General features: G+C 37.4%; 1 protein-coding gene across 1 annotated transcript in view; it reads right to left on the bottom strand.

Moving 5' to 3' along the window:
• The window catches only part of ATRNL1 (attractin like 1), an 802,696-nt gene that overhangs the window by 652,397 nt on the left and 135,774 nt on the right, over positions 1-14,525 (bottom strand). Inside the window, exon 10 of the mRNA XM_055559801.1 lies at positions 11,883-12,037. Within this exon, the coding sequence (XP_055415776.1) occupies positions 11,883-12,037 (155 nt within the window). The remainder of the gene's footprint in view (positions 1-11,882; positions 12,038-14,525) is intronic.

Raw genomic sequence — 14,525 nt, 5'->3', positions numbered from 1 at the left:
CATAGGAGGGAAGCTGTACTCAAGATCAAGCATGAACAAGAGTGCAGTGCACACGCAATCTGCACGAGCTGGGAGTTCAGCCCGCGCGTTCTCTACCACTGCTGCCTCGGCACTCATCCTGCGTCTGACAGCCACGGCCATTAAGGAATCCTGTATGCCAGATAACAGGAAGAGAAAAAGGCTAACACGGACGCTTCGTGTGCAGGCACAATTCAAAAATGGTTATCACTACAAGACAGCTTCACTCAGGGGCGGCCTGGGAGAACAGTAGAAAAGGATAAATCTTCCCAATTAGGGCAGGCCTTTGAGAAACGTGCTCATGTACATTGTGTGGAAAGAGAAATGGCCCAAGAGCAGTAGTTCATGACCGAGCAGACTGGTCAAGAGACTAGAAGAAGAAACATTGGAGATCAGGGACAAGGAGGCTCTGGAGTAGACACATGTGGATGGATGTATCCGGATGAGCATGAAATGTCAAAGTCTTTGTGATGTAGGTAAAAGGCCATCAGAGGGCACGCAACATGGAAGAGACATTAAACAACCAATAAACAAACAACTGAGACAGCTAACACCAGTCAGTCTCTTATCACAGAATGCCTTGGTGCCAACGAAATGCACGTGAACTAAGTAGCCACACGGCAGAGATAGAAGTCATCCAGGAATTCACTGATAGGGGCTCCTTCTGAGAAAAGTTGATGGAGCTACTCTTACCACTAAGTGTCCTGCCTCATAACAAGGTATTACTTCTGATCCTGTGAGAAGGCCAATCCCCAAGAATACCAATTGGACACTTGAGGCCAGTTGACTACGCTGGGCCCCTTCTACTCTGGATGGGCTGATAATTCATTATGACAAGAACACATATTTTGATACATGTTTGCTTTTTCTGCCCATAGGGTCTTAACCAGCATGATCATCATAGAAATGAACCAGCGTCTGATCAATCAATCCCATGTATTAGGAGACACACTTCACAGAAAAGAAGGTACAGAAATAGGCCCATTACCTTAAAACCCACTGGATCACAAACCAAACAACTTGCTAGAGATTTCCATAGGCACAACTAAAGCACCAGGATGTCATTGAAGTGAAAGTTGCTCAGTCACATCTGACTCTTTGCAACCCCATGGACTATACAGTCCATGGAATACTCTAGGCCAGAATACTGGAGTGGGTAGCCTCTCCCTTCTCCAGGATATCTTCCCAACCCAGGGATCAAACCCAGGTCTCCCACATTGCAGGCAGATTCTTTACCAGCTGGGCCACAAAGAAAGCCCACCAGGATGTATGATATACCTCAACTTAAGACCTTTAAATGGTGCTACATAACCAACAGGAAGGACACACAGTAGGTCCAAAAATCCAGGAGTAAAAGCCACTTCTTGTGGCCTCATTTTGGACTTCAAGATTAGAGATACTTTTCTGCAAGGGGAAAAGTATTCTGGCAGAAGTAGCAATGTCCCATTTAACTGTTAGCTATAATTGCCACTTGGGCACTTCAGGCTCCTTGTGCCAAGGGACCAACAACCAGGCAAAAAAGGAGTTGACCATCAAAGGGAGGGACTGCTGTTACAAACGCGGGAAGGGGATACATCTGTTACACAGACAATACATTTAGGAGTCTCTTGGTGTCCCTTTGCCAAGTATGATGAAAAATGGGCAGGTACAGTAACCCAGGCTAGAAGGTACATGGCGATCAGAAGATCACATACTTAAGGGCAAGGGTCTGGGTCATGCTCCAGGTAAGACAACAGTGCCCAGAACAGGTGCTAGCTCAGGGGAAGGGACATGAAAGAATAATGGACAAAGGCCATGGAAACAGCCCTGAGACCTTACATAAGCCAGCTCAATAATCTAGGCTCCCCCGACTGGAGCTGTTTAACAAACAGATTAGAAGTGGGCTGAGTGGTCCAAAGAATGAATTGTGATGACCATGGAAATGCACTGTCTGAATATCCCTTCAGGGAAGGACTTGTTACTGGTAGACATCATTCAGCTGCCAGCTCCTGCAGAGATGGCCTTAGCTATGGATAGCTTCTGCACCCAAGGTCCTACTTTTCTGGGAACAACCCTCATACACTGACCCATCCAGGTCCGTTTCACCCTAATGAGGAATGCCTCTGATGGGCATTTCAACCTGAGTTGCCCTGGGGCTGCCTGTGGCTGTTAATTAAGTCTGCTTGACTTGTACTTTTAATTTCACGGCTGCAATCACCATCTGCAGTGATTTTGGAGCCCAAAAAAATCAAGTCTGACACTGTTTCCACTGTTTCCCCATCTATTTCCCATGAAGTGATGGGACCAGATGCCATGATCTTCGTTTTCTAAATGTTGAGCTTTAAGCCAACTTTTTCACTCTCCTCTTTCACTTTCATCAAGAGGCTTTTTAGTCCCTCTTCACTTTCTGCATTAAGGGTGGTGTCGTCTGCACATCTGAGGTTACTGAGATTTCTCCCGGCAATCTTGATTCCAGCTTGTGCTTCTTCCAGCTCAGCGTTTCTCATGATGTACTCCGCATATAAGTTAAATAAGCAGGCTGACAATATTCAGCCTTGACGTACTCCTTTTCCTATTTGGAACCAGTCTGCTGTTCCATGTCCAGTTCTAACTGTTGCTTCCTGACCTGCATATTGGTTTCTCAAGAGCCAGGTCAGGTGGCCTGGTATTCCCATCTCTTTCAGAATTTTCCACAGTTGATTGTGATCCACACAGTCAAAGGCTTTGGCATAGTCAATAAAGCAGAAATCTGGAACTCTCTTGCTTTTTCGATGATCCAGCTTACTCCTTGGAAGGAAAGTTATGACCAACCTAGATAGCATATTCAAAAGCAGAGACATTACTTTGCCAACAAAGGTCCGTCTAGTCAAGGCTATGGTTTTTCCAGTGGTCATGTATGGATATGAGAGTTGGACTGTGAAGAAAGCTGAGCACCGAAGAATTGATGCTTTTGAACTGTACTGTTGGAGAAGACTCTTGACAGTCCCTTGGCCTGCAAGGAGATCCAACCAGTCCATTTTAAAGGAGATCAGTCCTGGGTGTTCCTTGGAAGGAATGATGCTAAAGCTGAAACTCCAGTACTTTGGCCACCTCATGCAAAGAGTTGAGTCATTGGAAAAGACTCTGATGCTGGGAGGGATTGGGGGCAGGAGGAGAAGAGGACGACAGAGGATGAGATGGCTGGATGGCATCACTGACTCGATGGATATGAGTCTGAGTGAACTCCGGGAGTTGGTGATGAACAGGGAGGCCTGGCGTGCTGCGATTCATGGGGTCGCAAAGAGTCAGACACGACTGAGCAGCTGAACTGAACTGAACTGACTTGTACTTTCTGCCCAATCCTGCATCTTCCCCTTCTCTTTCACAGCTGCTCAATCCAAGGACCTAATTAGTACCCTGAACACTAAACTCTGTCTCAGAGTCTGTTTTTCAGAGGATCCAAACTGACAGGATTGTTTGTTACCTCAGTCTAACTTAACCTGTACTGATGGATACACTATAATAAGTGCGAATTTCCCTCTAGAGTATCTTAAAATAGTTAGTAAATTGTTTTCGCTCCCAAAAGTGTTTAGAAGAAAATTTAACTTGGAAGCTTATAAAAAGCTAGTTGAGGTAAGTAATCTTGCAGCTCTAGAGACATTTCCTGCTTGCTGGTTATCTGCCCACCTGTCAGGATTTATCAACAGAATGACAGGAGTAAAACATAGGTACCGTTATGGCAAATACACTTTCCACTTATCCCTTCCAACTTTTCAATAACAAATAAAGAGGATGTTGGGCTAGATAAATTTTGTTGCTAAGTTTTCACATTCTTGATCAGGATTCTCCATAAAATCTAGAAATTATCAAATGCCTTAAAGCTCAATATTAAATTAATATAACTTTTTTACGAATGTCTGACTGCAAGATCCATAATCATATTTTTTGCCAAGAAGAAAATATATTTCCAGAGCACTCAGGTCATTATCACTTCATAAACAGTTCAAGGATAGACAGACTAAAGCAAATTCCACACAGTTACTGATATCATAAAATCTGACAGAAATGCCATCCCATACCAACAGAAAAGTCACACAGCAATAAAGACCAAAGTAAAATATACTCTCTGGAATACAGACTTTTTAAAAATCTATGCTACAAGGTACTAAATATTGATTTATAAACCATACTTTCAAAAAGCATGATCAAGAAATTAGAGTAACTATTCTCTCAAACACAAATCTCAGCAATGAGAATACTGTGCTGCCAGGACTATTCACATATGAGGGACCATACAGTTATATTAAAACCAAAGGCTGAAATTTACAGACATATTTATTTTACCACTTATGCATAAAACAGTACAGGTGAAAAAAAATGCACATTCATTTTTCTACTCACATTCTTCCATGAAAATATGCATCTCTAATACTCTAAGGATACATTTTACAAATTCACTTAATACTCCATCTTAAATGCCAGTTCATAATTCAGTCTTAATTGCACACTCAAAATACACTAACAAGAGCACATGTCACAGGCATAAGACTCAAAACTAAATGAATACAAAGAAAAATTTGTATTAGCCATTTTGATATATTATGTACCAAAAAACCACATTTTTGAATGTTGCCAAAAATCTTTTCCCCCCTAACCGTGAAATGCTGAGGCTTCACTGGCCCTACTTCCCCAGGTAAAAATTTATCTTAATATTTTAAAAGGTGCACACTTAATGTACCCACAGTTTCAACTCCACAGTTTCTCTCAGGATTTTTATCCTCTGGCATTCATTCCACAAATATTTATTTAATTTCTCATCCTCTATCAGGCAAAATGGACATCAATATTTGACATTTCAAACCGAAATGACTTTATCATGTCAGTGTGGTTTCCTGTTGGCTTCAGTAAATAGTCTTGAGGTAACAGATTATATTTACTGATTCCCTGATAATGAATCATACTTGAAATCCTAGAATAATTCCTATTGGGTAAAGTTCATTATAACTTTGAAACACTGCTGAATTCTATTTGCTAATATTTTACTCTAGGTGTTTGATTTTCTGTTCATGGCTGTGTTCCTCGCCTTCTTCCACATTTAAATACTTTTCTTTCAGTGTACATTTCCTTTTGAGAATCTTTATTCATCAAATTTTGCATTCAAGACAATCTCTCAAAATGCTTATAGATCTGTTAAGAAAGAGATTTACTGCTCATTACTCTTTCCTTCTTGATTTTCTAACTTAAAGGTCACCGATTAAATGTATCAATAAAACTAATTTTCTTGAGTGTCACATCACATTAACAAATATTATATGCCTTTTCCCAAATTAAAGATCATTCAAACTTTTTCCTGTTACATCAAGAAAGTATCAATACATAGTACAGTGGTAGAATCAAAAGAACTTTGAACTTAGACCTAGGTTCAAATTCTGAATATACCATCCCACAACCTATGTGAATTTGGATTTAGTCAGGCTAAATCACAGTTTCTGCCTTTATAAATGAATATAATAATACACTTTACACAGGTGTTATGAGATGCCATGAGAATTACTTTATAAATGTATGCAAAGTACAAAACACTACAGGAAGCCTTCAGGGAATATTAGTTCTCCCTTTTCTCAAAATGAAAGGTCACTTACTCCCTTACTTACTGGCCTCTTCTTAAAAAAGAAGAAACTGTTATTTTTTCTATGCAACAGTTTATTATGGAAAGAAAAAGAGAACCTTGGACAAAGAATGTAGGAAAGCTTCAAACAGTCAACAGTTGGTGACAATTTTTGAAAAAATTACATGACGGTTTTAAAATTTTTCTGACAAAGAAACAAACGGGGTCTTTCAGGACAAAGGGTTCACCTGGACAAGGGGTGCTGCTTTTGTCAAGGAAGAGCCCTAAGAATTTAACAAAGTGCATAGAGAAATTCTGACTAATAAAGAGAGAAACAAATAAAATAACCTCCAAAAAATAAAAATAATTAAAAACATGAAAAGTGAGCAAATTTGAATTTTTGTAGTTCTACTGGAAAGTTCCAAAAAATTGAAAGGCACATGATTCCTTATATTGTATGTATATGTGTGTGTGTATATATATGTGTCACTTTAAAGGGCTGTACAAAAACATTTATGCTACGTTTCATAGACTAGTTAAGTGATTTTAAGGGTATACATAACTACAACTTCACTGTGTTTAGAATGATTTTTATATATTACCAATTAAAATAAGATTACTTCTTCGAATATAGAATTAAGTATTTTTCAGGGTTTTTTAAACTATGTTTTTAAATTATTGTCTACCGATAAGTATGGAAAATTCTTAAAGAGATGGGACTACCAAACCACCTGACCTGCCTCTGAAGAAATTTCTAAGCAGGTCAAGAAGCAACAGTTAGAACTGGACATGGATCAACAGACTGGTTCCAAATCAGGAAAGGAGTACATCAAGGCTGTATATTGTCACCCTGCTTATTACTTATATGCAGAGTATATCATGAGAAATGCCAGGCTGGAATCAAGATTACCAGGAGAAATATCAATAACCTCAGATATGCAGATGACACCACCCTTATGGAAGAAAGCGAAGAAGAACTAAAGAGCCTCTTGATGAAAATGAAGAGGAGAGTGAATAGGTTAGCTAAAAACTCAACATTCAGAAAACTAAGATCATGGCATTCAATCCCATCACTCCATGGCAAATAGATGGGGAAACAGTGGAAAGAGTGGCTTTATTTTATTGGGCTCCAAAATTGCAGATAGTGATTGCAGCCATGAAATTAAAAGACACTTACTCCTTGGAAGAAAAGCTATGACCAACCTAGACAGTATATTAAAAAGCAGAGACATTACTTTGCCAACAAAGGTTCGTCTAGTCAAAGCTATGGTTTTTACAGTAGTCATGCACGGATGTGAGAGTTGGACTATAAAGAAAGCTAAGCACCGAAGAATTGATGCTTTTGAACTGTGGTGTTGGAGAAGACTCTTGAGAGTCCCTTGGACTTCAAGGAGATCAAACCAGTCCATCTTAAAGGAGATCAGTCCTGAATATTCACTGGAAGGACTGATGCTGAAGCTGAAACTCCAATACTTTGGCCACCAGATGTGAAGAACTGACTCATTTGAAAAGACCCTGATGCTGGGAAAGACTGAAGGCGAGATTGGGGATGACAGAGGATGAGATGGTTGGATGGCATCACGAACTCAATGAACATGAGTTTGAGTAAACTCCAGGAGTTGGTGATGGACAGGGAAGCCTGGCATGCTGCAGTCCGTGGAGTTGCAAAGAGTTGTACACAACTGAGCAACTGAACCAAACTGAACTGAATAAGTTAAATATCATAAGTAAAACTGTAATATGCAGGAAATTTATTTTTTTAATTGTATTAATTGTATTATTGTTTTGGTTTGAAGTTTAGGTACTTCACTTTACACAATGTATTTCTGATGCAAATCTGACACCCTACTCTATTCTGAAATAACCTACTCAACAAATTAATCAATGTATCTCTGAGCTATGTTTCATCTTGTTTCATAATTCTATGCAATCTCCTAACTCTTAGATAAGTTTTCTTGAAAAATAATAATTGAAAAATATTAATAAATATTAAATAAAATAATAATTGAAAAATAATAACCACCATTTGTAATTAAAACCATCATAATTATGTTAGGCCTACTGAAAATCCTATAATAGATTTTTTAAATAATTCTGAAATAATGTCCCAAGATTCAATTCAACTTTAAGGTATGTTTAAATTCAGGAAAATCTCTCATTTGCAAATATTGAAATCTTCAGTCAAACCCCTCAAAAGATTGGTGGTTTATTAAAAAAGACGTGAAAAATTTACAAACTGCTTGATTCCTTTTATCCCATGGACCCTACAAAACTAACTTTTATGACACTATTTACTTTCTACAGACAAACAGGTTAAAAGCATAAATGCTGCTGCTGCTGTAATTTGGCCTCTAAGTTGTGAGTGCCTTTTTGTGACCCTGTGGACTGCATTCCACCAGGCTCCTCTGTCCATGGATTTCCCAGGCAAGAATAACGGAAAGGGCCACCATTCCCCTCTCCAGGGGATCTTCCCAACTCAGGGATCAAACTCATGTCTCCTGCTTGGGAAGAAGATTCTCTATCACTGAGCCACCTGGGAAGCCCCAAAAAGTAAAACTATGTCTTGGTAATTCCCCGGCAGCCCAGTGGTTAGGACTCTATGCTTCCACTGCAGCGGGCAGAGGTTTGCTTCCTGGTCTGGGAACTAAGATCCTGCAAGCCACACAGCACTGCCAAAAATAAATTATTATTTTTTTAAAGTATAAATGTAACTAATAACCTGAGATCAGCTCAGTAAGACAAGTCCTTCCATTGCACCTTTAGCCTCAACAGTACTACAAGGCTGTATCTTTACTAGATACAGATTCATTTTAATCTTGAATCAGGTGCAATAAGGATACCACTAACAATGACAAAAATATATTATGAAAGTTTTCAGATTTAAAATGTGTTCAAGCTAGATTTACAAGCTAGAAAATTTAGTAACATATCATTTTATCTGCTACAGTCCACTGAGTCTTATTCACCAGGCTGGTTCTATGATCACTTGTGCCTGAGTCATTTTTTTAAAAAATATGAATACGCAGTGCCTAATCTAAGAGAATCAGATTATTGAGGTCTGATTTTTCTCCCTTCAACCTTCAAAGGGAATGCCAAGGTAAGTCATGCTTGAAAATCACCATCATATGCCTTCTACATCCATCATGTATAGTATAATGAGAACTGGGAAGGCAAGGTTATGTCCTCAAAGATTAATGATACTGGCTATATAAAATTTACTATGGCAGTACGATTGAAATAGTACATTTTAGAGCAATGAAAAATTAGTATTACCATACATATTTTTACTGTCTAAACATCACAGAACACAAAGCAATCAACTAAATCTTAAGGTGCATTCCAATTAAATATGCCATAAACTCCGAGTGTACTGTGCAAAAGAGAAAAACTAGCAACATGACATTTTTCCCCAAAAGGATCTATTTCATAGTTGGCTCATTATGCAATGGTTGTATTTTATTTCCACAAAATTATACTTCATAAGGAAAACAATTATTTTGGAAGACATTTTCTGAAATGTGAAAAGCACTTTTCCCAAGAAAATATTTCAGTATTTGATGATACAAACCCAGGAGAATAAATACAGATTGGGCAGGGAAGGAAGACTTTATTGGGAACCGCAGAGAAATAATCAAATAAGGTAAAACAAAATGCTTTTATCCTGTATTGATTGTAAGGCTGTTTTTGTTTTTGTTGTTACTTATTAGCACAGGGCAAACAAAAACCTATGTTAAAAAACAATACTGTTAAAATGTGCTATTCTTCCTCCAATTTTAACAGTTTGCTTGAAAAATGAAACTAATTATTTGCTTCTATCTTTCCATAGCATTGGGCTTCCCTGATAGCTCAGTTGGTAAAGAATCTGTCTGCAATATAGGAGGCCCTAGTTTGATTCCTGGGTCAGGAAGATCCCCTGGAGAAGGAAAAGGCTACCCACTCCAGTATTCTTGGACTTCCCTTGTGGCTCAGCTGGTAAAGAATCTGCCTGCAGTGCGGGAGACCTGGGTTCGATCCTTGTGTTGAGAAGATCCCCTGAAGAAGGGAAAGACTACCCACTCCAGTATTCTGCCCTGGAGAACTCCATGGACTTCATAGTCCATAGGGCTGCAAAGAGTTGGACACAACTGAGCAACTTTTACTTTTTCCATAGCATTAAGAAACATTACTAAACATTACTAAAAATTAAGTGTCATGTAATTTATTGACAAAATTAAGAACATACAATGGAGTCAACTAAACACCACAGTGTAGTCAAGTGGAAAGACTATCAATTTAGGAGTTTTTAACAAAACTGGATTTACCACCAGCAGGGCTTTGGACTAATTCCTATTAGTCTTGTGCTTAATAATCTAAAATTGAGTTTACTAACATCTTATTTACAAGGTTATTAGAGAGGTTACAGACATTGTAAATAAAGCTCTTATTATAGGGCTTCCCTGGTGGCTCAGCAGTAAAGAATCCTCCTGCAATACAAGAGACATAGGTTCAATCCCTGGGTCAGGAAGATCCCCTGGAGGAGGAAATAGCAACCCACTCCAGTATTCTTTTGCCTGGGAAATCCCATGAACAGAGGAGCCTGGAAGGGGTCACAAAAGAGTCAGACATGACTTAGCAACTAAACAGCAACAATAGTACCTAGCTCTTGGAACTGACTTAATAAAGAGTAGCTATTAGAATAATAATAATCTGAGTCCTTTCTTTCTCTGAAAAACTTATATTTCTAATGTTTTTCACCTTGGTATATTTTAAATGTATAAAACCTAAAATATGGTCATCTTGAACAATATGGAAGAAATAAAAATATGTCCCAATATGTCAGCTACAAAATAGCTCAACATTAATTTGCTCATTAAAATATAGAAATTGAGTAGAAGCTGCTTGAAGAATCTTTTCAAAAGTTCAACATCTCACTTCATGGATTTTTAAAAATAACAACAAAATTCTACACTTTTCCTAGGATTTTAATTCCTAGAAGAAAAACACATAAAATGTTCATCCACCTGAGAAATAAGCTTACTGTCTCATCATAATAAACCAGCCTAGATTCTGTATTTCATTTAACTGATTTTCTGGATCTGGGGCACTGATTTTTAAGCCTTATAAAAGCCATTACAATCCCATTTCATCATGAACCATGACTTCAAATTATTATTTCAAAAAGGCAAATATTTAACTATTTAGGTTCTAAAAGACAGTGAATTCTTTTCAATGATGACTCACATGCAAATATTCATAGAGTTTTAAAACTATGCCTAACTTTATTACTAGGAATTTCTTTCCAAACATGCTTACAATAGTTTAGAAGTCAAAGTGCTTATTAATAGTTCATAATTTTCTTTATATGCTGACACTTGAAATAATTTTCTAAAGTAGATTATGTACCATTATGATGTTTAAGAGTGGAAGTATACTTCTTATATCCATTAAATGTGTTACTCTTTGGTCTCTTTTATTTTTATTTATCAAAATGTTCCTTAATAGCTTAAAATTGGTATATTACCTCACACAATCAATAAAAAGTGCTCTTAAGTGCTGCTAAAGATTTAAATCAACTAGGTTTTATCTATAATATACAGAGAGAAGAAATTTTTTCATTACAGTGGTCTAATAGGTAGCTAAATTTAGTATTTCAATAAATACATTGTTTAACATTCAGAAATTGATAGGACTATAGATAAGATAATTAAAATCAATTAAAATCATAGACGTATTATATTTCTAGATTCCCTGGTAAAAACTTAGTTACTTCCATGCTTAGATATGTTCTGGGTTTCCATTTTGTCCCAAAATATTATTTCATTAGCTTTTCTATCTTTATATTTCTTTCTCTAATTCTATCAGCTTCCTATACCATGAAAGTATATCTTGTGAGTTTAATTTAAATTTTTCTGTGCTCATCCCCACTAAATCTAAAATGCTTGTATTCCTACTCTCTGCAATGTAAATTTGATAGTGCTTCGTATCTATCCATTATCAAAACTAACACAGTAATAGTCAAACAAAACAGACTAATAAAGTGCTCATGTAGGAACACAAAACATAAAAGCCTTCGAATAGGACATTCAAACCCAGATTTCTCAATTCCCCTGCCTTCACCACTCATTCACCTCAGTTCATTTGCTCCCTTCACCTATACTACTATTTATGCTGAAATTGGAGAGAATTCCTTTCAAAATCTGTTGCTGAATTTCTCTCTCTAAAATGACATATACACATGCTGTTTAGTAATGTATTTGAGAATCTCTACATGAAAAACTTCTGGTATTTCCTACTTTGTACAGTCCTAACAGATACATACCTATGTCATATGCCAGGAAATCGGCAGAAAAACATTTTGCACCGTTACTCAAGGAAGTGTCATTATGGGTATTTCCTCCAAAAATAAGCATAGCTCCATTGATAAGAACAGCTGAATGAAGGTATCTGGCAAACCCACTTTCTTTCAAAATAGTCCTACAGGATAAAATTTAAAAATGTATTACAAAAGATAAAAAGACCTCCCTGATCTTATATCAAGTACAGAAAGGATCTAGTTTGAATACAGAATTTTCCTTGGAATTGTAAAAATAACACGCTTTATTATTTTTAACAAATGGCCTCTAAACGTCAATGTTTTTAAAAAATACTTTGAGATTCAGAGTACCTTAAAATGCTTTGAGGAAACACAATATTAAACATAATCATTAATGATTTCATAATAATTTATATTTTGTATTTTGTTTTTATTTATAAAAGTAGGAAACAAATTTTCTTTAGAGGACTGACTTATCATCAGTTTTAAACACCAAAGTAAATAAAGTTAAATGTAATAAATTTATTCTAAACAGTATGCAGTTAAAACTATATGACGCATATGGATCCAATAAAATGTTTTTTAACTCATTAAATATATACATAAAAGTGCACATAAGTCTTAAACCCAATGAAATTTCCACAAAATGAATACAACTAAGCAATGAGTACTAAGACCAAAAAATAAAAAATTACCACTATTCTGATTCTAATAGCAAACATTTAGATGGCTGTCTTTGTACTTTACAAAATGGAATGACATAGTTGGTATTCATTTGTATTCATGTTCATTTGCTTAAGATTATTTCTGAGGTATATCTATATTGTGTATAAATGAAAATCTCAATGCATTTTTGAGAAACAATAAAATTAATGTAAATGTTCTTTTAATTAATTACAGTGCAATTTTGAGAGAAAAACTACAAATATATGTTCACAAGTATATTTTACCTGAATGAACTAATATATATTAAAGGTTCAGGACAATATGAGTCAATACTTTATAAATAAATCCCCAGTACAAACAAAGAATCAGAATATAAACACAGTTAACATGTATGGTACAGTTAGTAAGGCAAATATAGTATCTTAGAAACCATAGATTTAATACCACTCAATGAACATGAGTTTGAGCAAACTCCAGGAAATGGTACAGGACAGGGAAGCCTGGTGTGCTGCAGTCCATGGGGTCGCAAAGAGCTGGACATGACTGAGCGACTGAACAGCAACAAATGCTTAAAGAATATGGAAATGACCTACAGAATGGCAACATAAGGAGGTCCATACACAATCTCCCCAGGGAAAGAACTATAATTGGTAAAAATTATTTTTTTTTTAATGTCTTTTTTGGATCTCAAAACCTTTTGCCAAGAGCAACAACAAATAAAGAATTACTCAGGAACATCAACTACATTTCAGTAAGAACAGCAACAGTTCATGATATCTGACTCATTACCAACTCTCATTCTTCCCGTTACCACCACCTCCCGACACAAACACAACCTGTTCAGCAAGACTGCTCAACCCCAGGCTGGTAAGGTTGAGAAGAGAATACTCCTTTATCCCTCAGTTCCTAGTTCAGGCCAATAATATACATACAACCAGGAGTAGCAGATTGCCAGTACTTCTCATGCCCCCTAACTCTTGGTGGCAGAAGCTCTATTCAAGGAGAAAGCACGAGAGGTGTGAGTGCTCATTCTCTACCTTGCTCCCACTCACAGAGTAGAAGCCAGGCCTCACATACAGGTTAAGAACACGAGGGCCCAAAAATCTTCACCCCTAATTTACAGGGCAACAGTTCCAAGATAAAAGAAGAAGGCTGAGAAGAGCAAAGGCTACCATCAATATCCAGTGTACATAACACAGTGGTGTCACTGAAAGAACAAGCCAGAAACCCCCACCTATATTTCCAAAGCAATCACAGAGAGGTTATCCCCAACAGGGAGAGGCAGCCTAAGAAAAGGAAAGGCCCAAAGCTCTCCCAAGGGAACCTGACTTCATTGGGTACAGGGCAGCAAACTTCAAGCCTTAAAGGCACTCTCAGAAACAATGGAGGTTGTTTCTCAAGTATCTATGTGAGAATAAAAAGTTAAAAATAGACATACCAGAAGTTTATCGGAGAGAATCAGGGGGAAAGACAGCTAATAAGAGCCTTACTAGGGTCAGAACATCAACGACTAGCCTCACAGACTACCCCTGTAAAAGGTATAAAATGCAATTCAGACCATGGAGCAATTCATGCCCACAGAGCTTTGCTGAAAATAACAGAACTATCAGTTGGCAATTAGTGGAGGCTAGGGTGTGAGGAAATGGCAATCCACTCCAGTACTATTGCCTGGAAAATCTCATGGACAAAGGAGCCTGGTAGGCTACAGTCCATGGGGTCGCAAAGAATTGGACACAACTGAGAGACTTCACTTCACAGGGGGTGAGGTGATACAAACAGAGGCAGATAGCTTAACAAAGAGCTCAGAGGAAAAAGTTGAAGAACTCTGCTAAAATCCCAATCATCCCAGGGTGACTATGTTTCTCCCCAGCCTGTACCATCTGAAGAGGAACATCAGAGGACGCATGTGGAGAAAGAGAGAGACTTCACTAAAAGAATTCAGCCAAGTCCCTAAACAAATGAAATTACAGCAGCCTCAGGGAG

This window comes from Bubalus kerabau, chromosome 22, assembly GCF_029407905.1.
Source record: "Bubalus kerabau isolate K-KA32 ecotype Philippines breed swamp buffalo chromosome 22, PCC_UOA_SB_1v2, whole genome shotgun sequence".
NCBI lineage: Eukaryota > Metazoa > Chordata > Mammalia > Artiodactyla > Bovidae > Bubalus > Bubalus kerabau.
This window is presented reverse-complemented; position numbering and strand designations above follow the sequence as displayed.